We start from the raw sequence: 19994 nt of genomic DNA, 5'->3' as shown, positions 1-19994 counted from the left end.
AACCAAATACCGGTCGGTAACGGCCGAAATCGGCCGTTACCGACCGGTATTTGGTGACCTACATCTGGCCCTATATTATCACAACCCTCTTTGTGTGTCCGTGGGATTATTATTAACTTACAGCATAGGCTATTCAACAGTTATCCATAGGCCCCATAGAAATCCGCAAGTGGGTCATAGTCCATGCTATACATTTAAGTTTGTATATGGTGTTCATTGATTGAGTGGCTTTCTTTGCTTTAGGAGTTCTCTGATAATACAACATTGATCCAATCAACTTTAGTTGCAAACTGCCTGTGTACAGAGGTGTGTGTTCACTCTGAATCTAAACTTTGTGCAATCGGCTGCTAGTGATGTCCCTATACGTTGCTGCATTAAATCAGCAGTATGCGAGTGTGTGTTTTGCCTCACAGTGAATCCTAAAGAAATTTAACCAATCTAGGGTAATTGATTTCGGTTTAGTATTTGTTATTGAGGTGCTCCCTCCACCCCTTTGCACCCAGTTCACAATATTATAGTCTTCATTATTTGAGATCAAGCGTTGGATAGGACGTTTTTTGATGTCTGTTGCTGAGGAATTTAGCACTATAATCAGTACTTGCAAATGAAAGACCATTTCTGAAATTATCATATTTAATTAAGAGAAACTGTACTCGTTTTAACTCAAAAATAAACTTGTGACATCCTCCAAGCCATTTGAGAATGTAATGTTTTGCATATTGCTGACAATTGTCCTCCATGTGCATGGTAATCTTTAATCAGATGCATAAATGCTTCTATTGCATGCCCTGAACATACTTATCTTAAACTTGATTATGAAAACACTGATAGACTGTACTTTATTTCAATATTTTTGCTGACTGTTTAACTATACTTTGTTTGCTCGTGCCATCTAGTTATTCTGCTTCACGGGCTAATGACCTTGAAGAGCGGAAATGTCCCACAAACTTGGATGGACATCCATTTTTGTGTACCTCCAACTTCTATTTGTCACACATGCGCAGCGTAGCAACTAATAATTTTAGATATGATTTCCAAATTGCTTAACATACTATGCCCTTATCCTACAGCGGCTCTAATTTCAGATCTAACTGCCAACTAAGAAGTTAATAATTACAGTACCTTAGGCCCTCAGTACATAAAATAGAGAATCTTCCGATTTGTTTTGAAAACACAATTATTTTGTTATTCTACATTACAGCAAGGAATTAGAAGGGATAATTAAATTCATAAGATGCCTTGCTTGATTGAGAACATCAACAGCAATTCTCGTAAAAAACTTTTTTATGAAAACATGGGCCATGAAAAAGTATTAAAACCCGGGAGAAAATTAAACGGTAATGCACCATTGACCAATTCTCTTATTCCATCTTTACTTGCAGATAAATTATTAGATAGTCTGTTAGCGATTGCTTTTCAGCAGATCAGTTTGAATTGGAAAACATCAGCTAAGTTATCATATAAGGTATGATGGGATTCGGTGAGTTCTCTTCATAAGCTGGACACTATGTATTATATTATACACAATTTACCTTCTCACAATGTGCAATTGTTATGGTTACCTCCTCGTACTTTTCTTAACCAGGTTGAAAGTGATATATCAAGTACTGTATCCATATTGTCTGAAACTTTTCGTCCTCCATGAATATTTTCTCTCTGTCTTCCTTTTATATTTCGATAACATTATTTGTTCTGTTATAGAATTACTGTTTATTGTGACAGGTTAACATATAGGTGAAATGATGTTATTTTTTGCCATAAAATCTATGATACACTGTAAGAGGTTTTTCTTTGCCCCTTTTTGCTTTCCCCTTTCCCCTTTTCCTTTCCTTCCCTTCCTTATAAAATTATAAAGCCTTCAATGTTTTTTCCCCTTGTTTTTTAATGCTGCATATTCATTGGTGACTCATTATTATTCGATTAATTTCTGTTTGTGATATGCAGTATATAATGGATTTAATAAAGTCTTTTAAACATTAAACCGTAACGCATCTAACCAATAGTAGTATTTGAAGAAATGCATTGAAAAAAAATAGAATAGGAGGGTGAGGTTCTAGTGGGCAGTTACAATAAAAAAGTCCTTCTTTTAAACATGTCATTTGGTGTTGACGAGTACTGGTAAACACAACTTCTTCAGCTGGTTAGTAAATCTAGTGGTGGGTCATAGCCGCCTCGTTGTACTGAAGAAGTCACCCATAAGTCACGTGCTCTCCATAGTTACATCATATCCCACAAACATCTCCAGCAGCACTGCAGAAAATGCATTGCCCTTCCACAGAGGTTTCCACTTGATCAGTGTTATGTACAGACCTTGGTACTTTCCTTAACATAAATATGCCCCTGTAATTGATATCACATATCCTAACAACAAACAACATTTCATTTCCCCTCCAGCAGGTGAGTCCATGTAAAGTGAGAGGAAAACAAAGGAAACACGTGACTCAAAATGGAAGCTATCTAAAGGAGTAACTCTCATCGTCGTATTCTAATTCTTCTTCTTCATCTTCCTCCAGAAGTCCATATTTAAATTTCCGATATACAGTGCCATCCTGGCCCATGTAGACAATATCATCGTCGTCGTCCTCCTCTTCGTCCTCATCGTCCCGATCTTTATACTCAATCACTTGATCTTGTTGAAAGCTGGTGCTTTCTCTGTTGGTCTTGTATGAAGGCAAGGCTCTGGACTGATCAGGCAGCTTCTCGTATCCAACCTTGCTGACTGCCTTTGGTTTGCGGCGGGACCATTGCCAGAAGAAGACGATGCCTCCAATGGTGACGATCAGCAAGATGGAAGTCGCAATGAACAAAGCTGTTTTCTTATTGCTTTCGGAAGGAGGGAGTGTGGCAAACCTCAGGTCGCACTCCTCTGCAAAGAGAAAGAAAAAGGTTTAGCTTTCTACTAATAGTATTGGGGAATGCATAATTCAAATGTATTCTTGTCAATGCTTCAAAATGCCAGCTGTGCATGCTTTAAACATAATTTCATAACTAGTATCATAATTATTTTAACTTTCTGTTAGTTTCCAAGGTAATTTACGGTCTCAGTCTCTGAGTACAGTTAGTGACACAATCTTTCGTCCTCAGGGACAATACATGTACAAATCCTGCCTGTCAAACAAAAAGAAATAAAATCAACAGTCCGATGAAAACAGATCTCAAATTTTACATTGTAAGTCATGTATCTGGTGTGCATATTTGCGATTTTTTAAACATAGGGTGCCAAATTTATTATAGTGTTGCATCGCCCTTGCGCCACACAATGGGGTGCAAGTGCGGCGCACTGTAGCGGCATGTGAAATTTGAAAGTGGTAGGGCGTAAAAGTTGGGTATGACTTTTATGTAGCGAGTGATGCCAGCAAGCTTACTGGAAAAACGTGGGGTCCAGGGTGGGTCTTCTTCCCAAGAAAAAAATGTAAAAAGATTGCCAAATGTTGCATTTTAAAGAAAATTAATTTAGTGATAAATCTAGGCTTACAAAGCAGTGGAAAAGTCTAATCTTAAAATATTAAACACATTAAAAACGACCCCATATCTTACTGCATTAATATGTTCAACAGTTACTGTAGTATGCCAATTGTACAGCGCGACAAATTCTGCCCTTTAAAGTGTGTGCTTGCCCAGTGTCTTGCACTGCATGCAGCATCAACTTTGGAAGATAATGCTCTAACCAGGCTTCGGGAAGCACCCGCAGCTGCTTGCTGCAATCAGTCATATAGAAATATGTGCAGGGAGGTCTTTAAGTGGGTTTAAAAAAGTGGGAGCTCTCTTAAAGGGAACACGTTAATTAAATTTCTGTGATTCCCATGGTGTGCCACTCAACCGGTATTTTGGCTTCTCTCTGAGATGTTATATCTCCCAAATATATAACACAACAACTGAGAAACACATAAAACCTGTCATTACACTAATGGTCGCTAGGTGTTTAAGATAAATGAGTAACAATAATGATTTGTTATACATACTTAACATTGGAAATGTTTCAATTCTAAAATTGTGAGTCTGTGAATTAAATAGTATTAAGGCCTGTGAAAGGAGTTTTAGCCTTCAGTATGTGCGCTTTAATGTAAGATATGGATGCACTTTTTCTCTGCCTATCTAGTCCATCTGTACCTCTTCACCCGCCTCTCTTGTGATGAGTGATGAAGTGAGGGAGATGTGATGAAGTGTATTTGGGGAAGAGTGAAAAGTGCGTCCTGAAGAGGAAAGAGAGTGGTACAAAAGGGGGTGGTCATGGACGGAGCATCTGAACCAATCAAACACTCACACCCAGTCACCAGATCTGGGTTTAATCCATCACGTTCTTTAGCGCACTCTGCCACCCCAGTTCAGACATGGCCATATGCAAATCAGTCTGACCCTGTGCCTCATGGGAACAGTCCAGCCCGAACTGCCAAGCCATGCCTTCCCTGGACCGGAAACAAGCTTCCCAGGACCGGTTTCTGGCATTACAGCGTCTTCAGCCAGGCTTGCTTGAATCCAGTGGCAAAGTGAGCAAGGGACTCACGTCTGAGAATACCCTGCCAACTTATGGCGAACAAAGCGGTACAAAAGGGGGTGGTGATGGACGGAGCATCTGAACCAATCAAACACTCACACCCAGTCAACAGATCTGGGTTTAATCCATCACCGTTCTTTAGCCCACTCTGCCACCCCAGTTCAGACATGGCCATATGCAAATCAGTCTGACCCTGTGCCTCATGGGAACAGTCCAGCCCGAACTGCCAAGCCATGCCTTCCCTGGACCGGAAACAAGCTTCCGAGGACCGGTTTCTGGCATTCCAGCCGTCTTTAGCCCGGCTTGCTTGAATCCAGTGGCAAAGTGAGCAAGGGACTCACGTCTGAGCATACCCTGCCACACTTATGGCGACCAAAGGGGTACAAAAGGGGGTGGTGATGGACGGAGCATCAGAACCAATCAAACACTCACACCCAGTCAAAAGATCTGGGTTTGATCCATCACCGTTCTTTCGCCCACTCTGCCACCCCAGTTCAGACATGGCTATATGCAAATCAGTCTGACCCTGTGCCTCATGGGAACAGTCCAGCCCGAACTGCCAAGCCATGCCTTCCCTGGACCGGAAACAAGCTACCGAGGACCGGTTTCTGGCATTCCAGCCGTCTTCATCCCGGCTTGCTTGAATCCAGTGGCAAAGTGAGCAAGGGACTCACGTCTGAGCATACCCTGCCACACTTATGGCGGCCAAAGTGGTACAAAAGGGGGTGTTGATGGACGGAGCATCTGAACCAATCAAACACTCACACCCAGCCAACAGATCTGGGTTTAATCCATCACCATTCTGGGGTGGCAGAGTGGGCTAAAGAACAGTGATAGATTAAACCCAGATCTGTTGTCTGGGTGTGAGTGTTTGATTGGTTCAGATGCTCCGTCCATCACCACCCCCTTTTGTACCACTCTCTTTCCTCTTCAGGACGCTCTTTTCACTCTTCCCCGAATACACTTCATCACATCTCCCTCACTTCATCACTCACCACTTCCAAACATACACTGCACTCACTCACATTTAAGTAATTGATCTTTTTTGCCTTGTAAATATTTTGACATTTGTGTGCCCCCTTCACACGCATTTCCCTAGAATTTTGAATGTAACTGGAATACATGACCATTGTCTCCCATGTGCTCGGCATAAAGGCCAACCCACTGGCAGGCACTTTGATTTAGCTTCAGCCTGAGCGTAGGATCTCTCAGTCAAAACCCCTCATAAACACCTGGCATGGCTCAAAGTATGCACTATGCAAGAGTAATATGACTCACAGAAAAAAACGCAGAGACTCAACATAATACTATATGGAATGCAAGATTAAGTAAAATGCAATAAGAGAGGAACTAAATCGCTGACATGCAAATCCTTAACGTTTTGAACATTCATTTTTCATAAATCAATCAATTTTTTGGCATTAATGTTGAGGGTATGACGATAGGGCCAGCTTTATCGCCATAAAGCAGATAACTGACTTTACTATAAGCACATATTGCTCCCTTTGAGCTTGACTGGGATATTGGGATCAATTTTGTGGAGTGTAGGTTTCCCAACGCATCCACCTATGGATTTTGGTGCATTCCCAGATTTACCATTACTGGGACAACTCAAAGTGCATCAAAATGCTACACCTCCCCAGGTGAGGCGTAATGTGGAGAAATATCTTTATTTCTCCTCGTTTTTTTCCTCTTTCAATGCCTGCTGCATTCTGCAGCACACATAGAAAGAGGACAATGTCTAAGAGGATTATTATTGCGCAGGAAAGTGTCCCTTCCTGCACATAACAATTATGTCTGCAACACAAGCACCCATGCACCATGGTGCAAAGGGGCCTGCCTTAGAGCGAGTCAGCACATTGTGCGCCAGCGCAAGTAAAGGACAGGAATGCACTATATAATGTTAAATATGGCGCACTCCTGCCCTTTTCCTTTCATACAGCGCCGCAAGGTGTCTTGCTGTACTTCACTCCGTGAAAGGTTGATAAATATGACCCAAAATATATTGTTTCTGATGGTGGAGCGTTGTGCCTCTGAAACCAAGTCTTGATTCAGAGGGAGAGGTGTGGCGCCGCGGCCAGGGCGACTGACGCTGGAATCTGGGGACCACGGTTCGATCCCCGGCTCCGGCGGCAGGTTAGCCCAGCACCATGTGACTCTGGGCAATAGCTCGCTTAATCTTCCCGACGGCCCCCAGCGCCTAGAGACCCTTACGGGTGATTGTGCGCTTTACAAATGTGGACTTTACTTTACTTTACTTTACTTTACATTCAAGAGCATTCTAAGGCTTTTTTGATGATTCTGGCTACGATGTTTCTCAAAACAGGATGGACCTTTCTCTCCCTTTGCCTGTGATCTAATGTCTCAGCATTTTTCCAACCATGATGCAGACCATCTTATTGCAGGCGTGTCTACTACAAGACAAGAGGAGTCCAGCAGAGACCCCAAGGAGTAAGGGCTCTGTGCTTACAACCCAAGCCACTAAAAACAGCATCAGCTTCGTTTGATGCAGCTCACTGCTTCCACAGCTGGTCTTGATATCTGAGAGAGCTTCTGGTGGGAGATTCAGTAATAGTCACAAAGTACACCCAGAAGAGCCAAGGCTGTTTATCAGTGCCACTGATAACTAAGGGACATTGGGGCATATTATCAAGCAGGGTGTTAAAAATGATCCGCGTTTTAGCGGCAGAAAACTGCCGCTAAAGCGGCGATAATGGGCTTGATAATATGGCCTTGTGAATTCCAATAGAAACACATGCTCTGGTGTGAACATGGGCTTCTATTGGAATTCTCCAGGGCATATTATCAAGCCCATTATCGCCGCTTTAGTGGCAGTTTTCTGCTACTAAAACGGCGATAATGTAACGCCCTTCTTGATAATATGCCCCATTATTTTCTTTGATAATAATATGGGGCATTGTTACCATGGCAAAATAACCTAAAGGCATAAATCTTTCACACTGGAACGTGAGGATATACTTTCTTGCCCAGGAATCTGGAGTGGTAGGGTTCAGTACACTAGTCTGAACTGTTTTTGGCATGGTATTATAGAGCTATAGTCTCTAGTACAGTCTTCTGAGATATCTTACGTTGTTGCATTGTGACAAAAGTTCACGAAAAAGGAATTATCTGAATAACTTTTTGGCACAATATATGGGCAAAATTCATTAGACTTTGGTATAGCATTCCTGATGCCTGTTCGCAGTGCTGGTACGATAGGTGATAATATAATGACTGTTTCTGCATAGCGCCAAGATACTCCATTGGAGGGATAGTCGCGCTTTATAAATAATATATAAACATACATATACATACATACTGGTAATAGTTAATGAGGCCATTCTCCTTTGTGGCTGAGTATTCCCAAATGCTAATAATTCTGTTGATACAATATGCCTCGCGGTTATCACTGATAATGATCACAGTATTTTTTCATTTCACTTGTATGGCTTTCTCAAGGTGCATTAGCACTCAAATATTGGAGGAAAAGCATAATTTTGCATATTAATGCACAAGTATGCAATTTTGGCTAATGGCATCATGATCTTGGTTTCATGATAATGTCCTTCATAAAGGGAGGTGCAAGTGTTCTGCACTACAGTTCAGCAAAGTGAAAATAAATGTTTAATTGCATTTTATCACTGCATTTGGATTATCGGGGCCTTAGATCAAATCATCCCTCTTACTAAGCAGGTATCTCTCAGACAGAGGCCATCGGCCTGCTGGTTTAGTAAGGATTTTCTTGCTATGAAGAAAAAAATTAAACGCCTTGAGTAGCTATGGCATAAATCCTATGAGCGGATTTGTATATTAGATTATCTAGCATCCTTAAAAGCCTATCATCATTCAATTAGGCAATCTCACAGAAATTGTTTGCAATGAAAATCCAGATGGCCACCGACACCGCTAGGGAGATGTTTTCTACAGTTAAGACGCTAACCTCACTTCCCTCAGTTTCTTCTGCCATTTCACCTTCGGAGGAGAGTTGCAAAGCCTTGACAAGTAGCATGTTTGCTTCGTTTCCAGCAGAAACAAGAAACTCTCCATGTCGGAGTTCTTGGTTCACTACATCTGAGGATACCTCTTGGCTTCTGAAATCTGATGCTTTTGAGCTGACCAATATGCCTCTTCATGCACCTCTGTTAAATCTCACTCCCCTGGACCCTGCAACCTGTCTATTTTGGAGCAGGGTTCAACAGTGATGTATCCAGTGTTGTGTGATCTACTGAATTGCTCTTTAGCCATTGGCTTTGTAGCCCAGAGTTGGAAATATGTGATGGTAGTCCCACTATTGAAGAAACCTTTTGCTTGACCCTCATAAGCCTGAGAACTATTGACCTATTTCCCTGTTGCCTCTCTTCTCTAATTCTGCAGAGTAACTTTCCAACTTTATAGAAAGTAAAAATGTGCTTAATTGATCTCAGTCGGGCATCCAATCCAATGAGGGGTAATACCCCAAAACCGGTACCACGATGCTTGTTTTCCAGTCCAGGGAGGACTTGGCCTGGCATGGTCATTTCTAGGCTGGATTACTGCAAAGTCCGTTATCTTGGGTTCTCACAACCGAGACTCAATAGATTACAGTGCATCCAAAATTTTTTGCTATGTGTTTGTTGCTGAAACTTCCTAGATGCGCCTCCATAGGGGCCGGCTTGAGAGACCTGATCTGGCTTCCAATTAAGAAGCAAATTACTTTGAAAGCTCACTGCTGTTGCTGAAAGGCTCTGTCAAATTTTGGTTTAAGTTATCTTCATTCTCTAATTCCGTTCCGGTGAGAAATTTAAGATCATCCAATACTAAGTTAGTTCTGGTCCCTAAATTCAATTAAGCCAGAATTAGAGCAACTCTTGTTGCCCAAGATGTTGAACATTCCGCCTATACAAATTGGACAGGCACCATCTGAAGCTTCCTTTAGGAAACAGTTAAAAACATGGATCTTCACCTTATGTTATTAATCCCTCATCTGAGTATATTTCCCTGGAGCGGAATCCTAGCGCTGGGACACTTCAATGTGGTAACCATATGCTCTATAAATCTGCTCTATAATTATTATTCTCTGAAAGAGCAAGGAGATCTTATTTGCTGCCGTATCCAACTATACCAGTCCAACAGCTAGGTACCTAAGTGCAAATTTGAGTCTAAATTAGGTTATTGAATTGCAGGTGTCTTGGGAAGAGCATGCAAGATAAATCCTTCTGGGTAGGCGGAAGATGGGGTCTGTTATCCATGGAAGCGTATGAGTGACATAGGGAATAATTCCAAACAGTGCATGTGCTGTAGATTGGCTGGGATTGGACAGCAGGCAGCCTGGTACCTCAAGAAGCCTAAGTGAGTTGTTTGGTGGTAGGCCATGGTTTGGAAGGCACTTCATTAATAAAATGAGAGCAGAAGAGGATTCAATTTGTAGGCTGTTCTAGAGTCTAGTATCTTGTAAGGTGAAGCATATTTAGCTTCCGTCTAAGCACTTAGATGTGGAAGTTGCTGGGAGTTTAAAGTCAGAGGTGTATTTTGGGGGTAAATCTTACTGTCTTACTGCTGAGGCCTGAGGGTTGTACCCACTAGGCTGAGATTGGTAGGGCATCAAATTATAAATTGTGTTCTTGCAGGTGGTGCGTGTCAGCAGTCATTAAAAGGGTAAGGCTTGTTCAAGGATGTCAATCTGAGATTGCCAGAGAGAGCAGCTGTTTCCCTGGTTTGCTCTTTGGTGCCCTTGTCAGTGTCCTTGCTACCTCTAGTTTTCAGGGTTATGAAAATAATAGAAGGAAAGAAATGTAAACGCCTCTGGAAACCCTGTTGACCTTTGGTAGATCTACTCCTTGCCGTTCCAAAGCTTCTCAGCTGCAAATTGAGCTGTAGAGAGGCCAAGGGAGGGCCAGTGTCCAGTCCTGTAAGTGGGAGCCAAAGGTTGCATGATGTCACTTCCCACGGGCATTGTGATAAATCAAAGTCTTGGGCTTTTTGAGGCTGGTTGCTAGCCTACAGGTGATGTTTTGGACCATTTGCAGTCTCCAGGTGGTGATCTTGGATGACAGGTTTGAAGAAAGGGCTTAGTTTGACCTTTTGTTCTCCATTACTGATGTCATCCACAATAGAGGTAAACTCTTGTATCATTTCTACCAGTACACCATAAGTAGCTGTGTAGAGGTGACAAATACATTTAGATGGTTCAGTATATCAGGGAGTTGGGGTTTGCTTGTCCTAAAAATGTCCTCTCATATAAGGGAAGAGTCCATTCTGTATCTAGCCAGAAACCTGATTGGACAATGGCACAGATTACATTGACCTCTAGATTATTCCAGCTGAGATGCCAAGATATTGGAGGTTTACTGGAATAGGAAAAATAGGGAAGAGTTCTTTAGCAGGATGGGAGCCACAGAATGATTTTTTGGGAGAGCTGCGCATGGATTATGTGAAGGTTTTGCAATTTAGCCTGAAGATAGGGAGCATTTGGCAATATCTCCTGTTGGCTGATGATAGTATAGAGACATAGCTATTGAAAGTGTGTACAGGAAATACAGTAGCCCGAAACTGTGAGAGCTTGAGGATGGATATCAGGGTCAATGATTGATTGCAGTAAAAAAAGTAAGTGGAGATGTTTGATGGGGATGGGCATGGGCATGTGCTTCATGCTATGACTGACTGTGATGCAGTGCCTCTTTGAATTTGCATCAAACACAAAGCTGATGGGAGAAATGCTTGCAATAAGTCTAACCACTGACAATTGCTCAGCGCAGCATTCCAACCCATCATTCTATTGCCCACTATGCCACTCAGATGGGGCTCAGCCCTATGTAAATCAGACTCGGCCCTTCTCCGATAGGAACAGTCCAACCCGATCTGTCAGGTCAGGTATTCCCTGAACCGAAACGCAAGCAGCCCAAGACTGATTTTGCCCTTACTGGAGCTCATCAGTCAGGTGTAGTTTAGTTCCAGTGGCACGGTAAACATAGGACCCATGCATTGGCACACGCTTACCACTTAAGGTGGTACATCAAACACACAAAAGTTGATGAGAGGAATGCTTGCAATTTGTCTAACCACTGGGAATTGCTCTGGGTAGCATTCCAAACCATTGTACATTTGCCCACTACAGTTGAGCCTGACCTACCAGGCCAGTCTTGAATTCCCAGCCCTTTATCTATGAAGAATTTGTTGAGTTTGGGGCAACAAAACTTGGAAGGGGTACTGGTGTGTTAGAAACCATCAGGCAGTCTGACAAAAGTCCTTTGATTTGTGTAAGCATTCTGGATTTTGGCCTTGAGAACAAAGGATTTTTGGAATGTTGTTAGAATTGTCTCTATAGCTGTATGTTTGGTCAGAGTTCTTGACATGCATTAAGCGGTCTAGAATCAGTGGTAGGATTATACTTTAAAGCTGGATATTGGGTTGACATTTGATGTGCTGGAATGAAGGGGGCAAATCTCTGACCTTTTTGCTAAGGACATCATTCAGCATTGGTCACAAGAGACTTGAGGTTTGATGAAGTAAATGCATTGTCACATGGATGCTCTAAAATATTGAAAAAGTTTGGCGTTTTTTAAATGTATTTTTATTTATAAACTTTTTATTGATCACAAAAAGCAGAGACATATCATTCTTGCAGCAATGTACATAATATACAGTTATCACAATTGAAATTGCGGTGTTGGTGCAACTTATACCAACTAAACACAACACTATGCAATACACATCCAGACTTTTTATGGAACTGTCCAGTACCTAACAAGCCCAATAATCAATACCAGCATTTTAGAACGTAATTCAGTCCACATAGCTACTCAGAGCTCACTGTCCAGAGGCGGGACCCCAAAGGTGCTTGTAAGCAGCGCGAACCAGTCACTTCTATATTGCCATTTTCTCTACGGGTTTACGTATCAGGGCCCCTAACCCGATGTGCCTCATCCTCTTTGGTAGCTAAATAGGTTCGGCATAGACCCCAGAAGTTCTTAGGCCGATTGGGGGGGGGGGGGGTCGCAAGTCACTATAATACTCTGTTTCTGTGCTACAGTACATCATATCTTTTGACCAGCTTGTTGTAGTCGGGCCGGACCCCGAGACCAGCAGATTGCTACCCTACGCCTAGCCATCAGAAGCCCCGTATCTACCAGTCGTTGAATTGCTTTGGGAAGATGTTTAGAATACCCCAGCAGGGCAAGCATAGGGTCTGGCTCCAGTGCCATGTCTGTAAAGTCCCCCAAAGTTTTAAATATCAATGTCTAAAAGCAAGCAATCCCAGGGCAATACCAGGCTCGATGGGAAAAATCCGCCAGGTTTGCACCGCATTGGTCACAGTCTGTAGTGTCACGCAATCCATACCTACAGAGAGTCTCTGGGGTATAATAGACCCTGTTCAAAAATTTTAAATGTATCAACCTGAGTTGCCCTTTCAATGAAATGCGTTTAGTGCTCTCGCAGCAATATTTCCATTTATTGTCTTCAACAACCTTGCCCAGATCCGCCTGCCAAGCTTGCCTAGCCTTGGTGTAGTGGTTTTCCCGGTATCCCTGAGCCATGTTATAAATCTTTAAGACGATACGCACTTGTGAGTCATCTTTAATAACTTGTGTAAGAGGAGCGATATCGGGCGGCTCATCTAAGTCACTGCCCAACAGTTCCTTCAATGAGTGCCTCATCCTGTGGAAGTGGAATTCTGTCAGTGGTGTGGCATGCTGTCCCGCCTGCACCGCCATGCCCCATGTTATCACTTTACCACCCTCAAACATATCTCCTATTGTATTAATATTTATTGAGTTCCAGGCCCTGATCACCCCTTTTTCCTTGCAAGGTGATAATCAGATGCACCATTCTAAAGGTGTCCGAGGGGAGTATAAAATAACACTTGAGTATAATTTCAAGAAGTGATGCCATGCATGTACTGTCGCATCAATGGAGTCTAGAATTCCTGTCCTACGGTCCGGTGGATTGAACAAGAGCGCTGGCAATGGGAGAGGAACCGGCACGACCTTCTCAATTTGAATGTGTGGAGTGTCAGCAGGACCATGCATCCAGTAGTGAGTGTGTGCGCCTTGCGCCGCCCTATAGTACAAATCCAGGTGCGGAGCTCCCAGTCCACCATGCTATAAGGCAGAGTGAGAATGTCCCACTTAACCCGGGCTTGTTTCCCGGCCCAGGCTAACCGTACTAGTAGGGATGTAAGCATCCGGAAAAAAGACCTCGGGAGAACCACAGGAATATTCGTAAATAAAAACAAGAACCTTAATAGGACCACCATTTTCATAATCGATACTCTGCCTGCCAACGACAGGGGCAAGCGTATCCATCGGTCCACATCCTATTCTAATTTAGTTACCGCCCTCCCATGGTTCTCTTTGAAAACCACCTCTGAGTCAGTATGCACCTTAATACCCAAATAACAGACCGGTTTGGTCGTCCAACTCAGCGGGTACTCCGGTGTGAACAGAGCATTAGCTGAGGTTAGCAGGAAGATGATCGATTTCTTCCAATTAACCTTTAGGCCCGACATCGCTCCAAACGTAATCACTTCTCACAGTACTGGTGTTACATTCTGGTCAGGGTCTCTAATATATAACAAAGTATCATCTGCGTATGTGGATATAATTACGTTGTAGCTCGGAAAACGTATACCCCTGTGCTTGTGATACTCGGGCATAGCGCAGGCTAGAGGCTCCGCTACCAGAGCATATAGCAACGGGGAGAGCGGGCATCCTTGACGTGTGTCCCTGCTAATATGAATCGAGTCGGTGACCATGTCCACAATCTTGATTCTGGCAGTGGGGAATTGTATAATACTCCAATCATTCGCAAAAAGACACCTCCTAGCCCCAGCCTAGTCAAAACCTGAGTCATAAACAACCACTCAAAAAAGTTTGGCCTTAGCTCCAAATATGTTCACCATGAGACACTACCAGGTGTGTTTGTAGGTGTGGGGGTTGGAAAGGCAATTTTAACTCTGAAACTGGTTGATGGTATGGGCAGTCCGTACAGAAATTAGACCTACTAATTTCCGGATTATGGCTGCTTCAAGGACCTACTTGGTGCTCAGGTTGGCAAAGGAGTTGTGGAATAGTCAGTGATGCAAGGGGATACTGAAGTTGGGTGATGCAAGAGGAATTTGAGATTGGAGGTTTTAGTGAGGGGTCGTTGAATGTGAGTACCTCTGTGCTGAGGGATGGCAGGGCCAATGAAAGAGCAGTAAGTGTGGTGGAGGTTCTGTGAATGATGAGCATTTTGTCCTCTTTGGTGATGGCTCTGTTTATGATTTTTATGCAGGGGAGGTGTGGCACGGTTAGTGTGGCAGGCCTGTTAGCCTTTACATTTACTAAGAATGGGCTGTCATATTTGTAGTGACATCAAAGATGAGGATGAAGCAAATGACCATGAAGAGCAGGGGAACAGATATGCGCGTTTTTTGTAGGAAGGAAGGGAAAGGTAGAAAGGGTTTGGTGGTAGGTGGTGTTAACTAGTAGTGGATTTCTGGATATCAGTATTCAGCTGGGCAAAAAATTGGTAGAGAGTCAATTTGATGTGGATAAAGGTTGGGTTGGAACTATGTGTATCATTTAAACAAAAATGTGCATTATTTTAGAGGTGATTGTGTTTGGATGTGGGGTGTGTGGAGACATTGGGAGCTTGATGGATAGAACTAGTAGTGTAAAATGATTGGTGGAGTGTAGAAACCAACAGTGAGGATATGTTATGGCCAGGTAGGTGGTTGTTGACTTGCTGGGACATTGAGCATTGGGAGTTGGCATATGTGAGTGGAAATATTAACACAAAACCAAAAGACCATGTTGGCCATACCACCAGTCAGAATACACATGAATCATTCACCAGATGCCAGCCACAGCCAAATCACTTTTCCAAGTAAAGAGACATTGTGACAGATTAAGGGGCCTGTAGAAAGCAAAATCTGTACAGGGCCCTTAATGGTGAATATCAAGTAGGCAACAAGAGCCTGAGCATCTATTTTTATTGATCATATTTACGTTTGCAAAGACAATATTATTTTTGTAGGCAGCAGGTCAGCAGGTCAGCTTGCTGTGCAGCACTGTGTGAAAGGGCAGGAATACGCCGTATTTAACATTAGACAGAACATTCCTGTCCTTTCCTTGTGCTGGCACACAATGTGCTGCCTGGTGTCAATGCAGGCACCCTTGTGCCATGGTGCCAGAGTTGCAGGCAGCATTGTTTTTGTGCAGCAAGTGACACCTTCCTGCACAAATACAATCCTTTGAGGAATTTTCCTATGTGTGCTGCAGAAAAAGTAAAATAAGAGAGAAATAAAGCTATTTCTCCTTGTTATGTCTCACCCGGGGAGGTGTAGCATTTTGCCGCATTCCCACTGTAAATCTGGGAATGCTCCAAAATCCATAGGTGGATGCATGGGAACACACATGCTCCACCCTTGGAACGCCTCCTAGGGCAAAGTAAAGCAATTCAGCGATTTGTGCTGCATTGCATTATTCTAGATTTATCAAGCCACTCAGGGTCACGCAAGGTGGCCTTCGGTGGCTTGATATATCTGACTTTAGTTTTGTGTCGCCCTTGCGCCCCGATGTGTGGTGCAAGGGCAACACAATACTGTGATATATTTGGCCCTCAGTCTCTGGGGAGGCATGGTCCAGGGATACTGAGCACTGTGCATTTCCTTGTCAATTGTGAAAGTAGAGGGCATTCGCTTTATAGAGAAGAACACAATATTCCACAGCAAGGAATGGTAGGTTGTCCATGGTTGAATCCTACCTAGATCTGTAGTACAGTCACAGCATTCCTCAGTTCTCATTGGGTCCTGCGTACAGCACGGCACACAGCGCCCCTCCTGAAGAAGCATCAGGTGGCTGGCAGGGCACACGGTACAGTTCAGCGCTCCAGGTCCTTTGCACTCCACACAGGAATCGTGGCAGGGATCACACAGCAGTTTAGGTTCCTTGAGGCACACAAAGAGGACACAGTCATATAAAAGACATTTGGAAGATGATTACTTGGCATTTTGAAATGTTAACTTTTAAGTAACTCTCAGTTACCCTAAATTGAGACAATTTGGAAGTAGGGTGTATAAAATTGTTGTAGATGCTGGCATGTTGCTCCTTGTGTGTACATTTTCAAAAAGAGAGATTTATTTTTTAGCCTGCAGTATGCTAAAATCATGACCAGAGGAATGCAAACTTGGAAGGGAAGCCTGTGACGAAATTTTGGGAAACATGCATTTAGCTTGGCAGCAGCAGAGCGTGTTACATTCATAGACCTCAGTTTAGGGTAGCTAGCTTACTGCCTGCTGCCACTGGTTTGCCCTGGGGAAAGGGGGAATACTATGACATGCGGCTCATGAATCAAGTGCCTAAAACTGGATTGTAACCGCTATGTTAACCTTCAGTATGGTCCAGTCCTTGCTCTTCTCTTAACCCCTCACCAGACAAAAGGAGGCTCTTGAGAGGCTCTGGGTAGCATCATTTTGTCCAACTCAATGGTGTGTTTCGCGATTATGCTTAATGTTCCCTTTGCTTTCCTTGTTATTTTGTGAATGGGCGTCCATGATGCAATCATGTCACAGAGACCCAGGATCCCATGCACCTGTTAAAAGGTGTTCAAGGCAAAGTTGTTTAGCTAGTCGAATAGCACATATAATAAAAAAGCTGATTGGGTTAAATATTCTACCAATCCTCATTTCTAGATTAGACTAGATTATAAATAGGGCTCCCGGTTTAATGGTATTCATTTTTTTTACTTTTCTGTCTGTATTTATCCATATTTATTTTTTGCTAATTTTATCTGTATTTATCCATATTTATTTTGGGTTTTGTTAAACAATGGAGCTGAAAGTAGTATATTTCCACGTGTATTTAACCGATAAATGTTTACTCATGCCTGAGAGATTTCAATGATATGAAAACCTCGGGACGATAAATCAATGCACTGATATGACAACATATGCATATCAGTATCAGCCTTGTGCATATCTACTGCTGTTTAAGCAACTTTACTAAAATTACTCTCTTTTTTTAAACACCCTTGCCTGTCAATCCGCACAGCTTGGCAGCCATGACTGGCAACATTTAGAATCACTCAAAAAACAACCCAATTTCCGTTTTTATCCACATTTAAAAAGAAATACACACAGGAAAATAAATGGGTTTCTGTCTGTATTTAGTATGTAAAAATCTGTTAAAAATGGCCTTTGCACCCATTTTTAGATCAGCTAGCCAGCCTCATTTGGAAGTGGGGTAACTGCGGCATTTCTGACAGCAGAGCCTCAGATACCCTCTCAAGTGCTTGACTGTGAACCATCACGCCAGGTGACAGTGAAGGCCTTAGTTTGCTTCTTAACGCAGGGTGACAGCCACTGAATTTCCCCAGTGGGTACCATCAGGCGAGGCATGCTGGCAGGGCAAGGACAATAATCAATGACATGGACTCGCAGGGATTAAATTGGCTACAAGTTGTGGGCATTGCTTTTTTTGTTTTTCTTAAAAGAAACTTTTGGTTTGAGAATTTATTTGAGGCGCTAGGGGTAGGGGAGGGTATGGAGGTGGGGGGAGGGGTAACCGTGCAGGAAGCCTCAAACCAATCAGAGCCCTATTCAGCCTAGTTTAAATGAATATCTGTAAGGTATGGTAGACTCGGGCCTTTCTTCCTATTCTGCAGGGGATCCCATCACTTTGCGTTACACCACTGGCATCTGTGCTGACCTATCAGGCTGGGGGGGGGCACCAAACAGGCCCTCCATTACCTCATCTGTCTTTATAATGTCTTCAGGAAACACAAATATACAAGAATCTATGCACTAAACATACCCGCAAACATTGTGAAGATCATAAGAAAAAGCAAAATAATAATGTCAAAGAAAACAAAACAAGTATTTGTTTAGTGCATACAATACACATCTCTACATAGATACTCTATCCCTATCAATGTTACCTCTTCAATCAGGTACTCCCCTGCCATGCAGAGTGAAATGCAGCTCTGAGATTCAAGTTTATAACTCCAGACACAGGATGTGCAGGAAAGCGCTCCTCTTCCTTAGAAAACAAATAAGCAAATAAGAGTTATCATCTTTAAGGCTAAACCAAGCATGTGGTAGATTTATTTTACACCAAGTCAATGTTTATACTAGAGAAACTGAACAATACATTAGTACTGAATGGATGCCATAATAGAAAATGGTACCTACAATTGTATTACATTTATGGAATTCGGCATTTAGAGAAAAATCCTATTGGGATATTCAGCAATACATGTGCCATATTTTCTGAATTCGGTTGCTCAGCTTTTAACATCCTGCTGATCATTAGATTCCAACATTAGAAGTTTGAAAATAGATGCATTTCTGTCAGTAAGAGGGCAGCCACGAACTCCTGTTTGGGACGGATTTTTAATCATATCGGAATCAATGTATGAATTCCTGCATGTATGTATCTAGGTTTCAGCATATCTAAAGGGCAAACCGGAAATGGAGTACAATAAAGGGGGCAAGCCCCAGGTGGGATAAATGGGAAGAGGGGACAGAGAGAGTTGGTAGAGCTAGATAAGTTATAAGTAGTCAGTCTTATCAGTGGTTTTCCTTGAGGAAGTGAGTTTTAAGTTTCTTCCTGAAATCTTGTTCCAGATCCTGGAGCATACTTGTCTCTAATGTAGCGATGTCAGACCTCCTTGTCTGTCCTTGACCGCCAGATATTGTTGGTGTGTTAGCTAGGTATGCACATTTCACGCGCTTCGTCTGTATTTTCAAACTTCCAATCTCATATCTACTATATTGCCTTTCTTCTGGTCCTGAAGGCATGCATTTTAAGCGATTAACTCCCTCCAAAGTCTGGAGCCACTATGTGCATGTGGAAGTGTAGCTTGCATGTCCAAGGGCCCCTTTTAACGAACAAAAATATACTTTTACGATTCACTCAAATTGTCTGTATCTTTGATAAAATGTTTACGCCTGGGAAGATTTTTCTGAGAGTAAATCTACTTCCAATAGTGAAGGGTTTCACCAAGAGGAAATATAATTTCACTATGGACAAAAAACAAACTACAAAATAAGTACTACTGCACACATGGGAAGGCATTTCCTCATGCATTGTACAGATAGTATGGGGAAATCATTCCCCATTGTCTTACGCTGGAATACACAAATGCTTTCCAGGACTCTAACAAACAGGCAATGGGTGGGAAAGTGGACAGTTGTCCAAGGACCATACTTAACAATGACCCCATGGAAAAGTGATTAGGAGTGGACACACTCTATCACTCTCTTTGCTTACCTCTACAATATCTACCCCAACGCTCTCTCTCTCAACTGTGTTACCCCTATCCATGTATTTCTCTCCTCTGTTTCCATCTCACCTTCATAAATCCCCTCTTTGATCGACTTCACCTCTTTTCTTTTACCTCACCTCTCTATACCGCCCCTGCCTCTACCTCTCTCTCATCCCTCTCTCTACCTCACCTCTCTTTCCTGTCTCTACCCCTTAAATGTCCAAGGTGGGACTTACTTACAGAATGGTAAGTATTAAGACTACACTGTAGTGGG

General features: G+C 42.7%; 1 protein-coding gene across 1 annotated transcript in view; it reads right to left on the bottom strand.

Annotated features, from left to right (window-relative positions):
• Positions 1-615: 615 nt before the first annotated feature.
• The window catches only part of PCSK5 (proprotein convertase subtilisin/kexin type 5), a 1700773-nt gene continuing 1681394 nt past the window's right edge, over positions 616-19994 (bottom strand). Inside the window, exons 35-37 of the mRNA XM_078675787.1 lie at positions 18392-18492; positions 16220-16403; positions 616-2866 (exon numbers count right to left, since the gene is read on the bottom strand). Of these exons, the coding sequence (XP_078531913.1) occupies positions 2454-2866; positions 16220-16403; positions 18392-18492 (698 nt within the window). The 3' untranslated portion in view covers positions 616-2453. The remainder of the gene's footprint in view (positions 2867-16219; positions 16404-18391; positions 18493-19994) is intronic.

Source organism: Lissotriton helveticus, chromosome 2_1, assembly GCF_964261635.1.
Source record: "Lissotriton helveticus chromosome 2_1, aLisHel1.1, whole genome shotgun sequence".
Taxonomy (NCBI): domain Eukaryota; kingdom Metazoa; phylum Chordata; class Amphibia; order Caudata; family Salamandridae; genus Lissotriton; species Lissotriton helveticus.
This window is presented reverse-complemented; position numbering and strand designations above follow the sequence as displayed.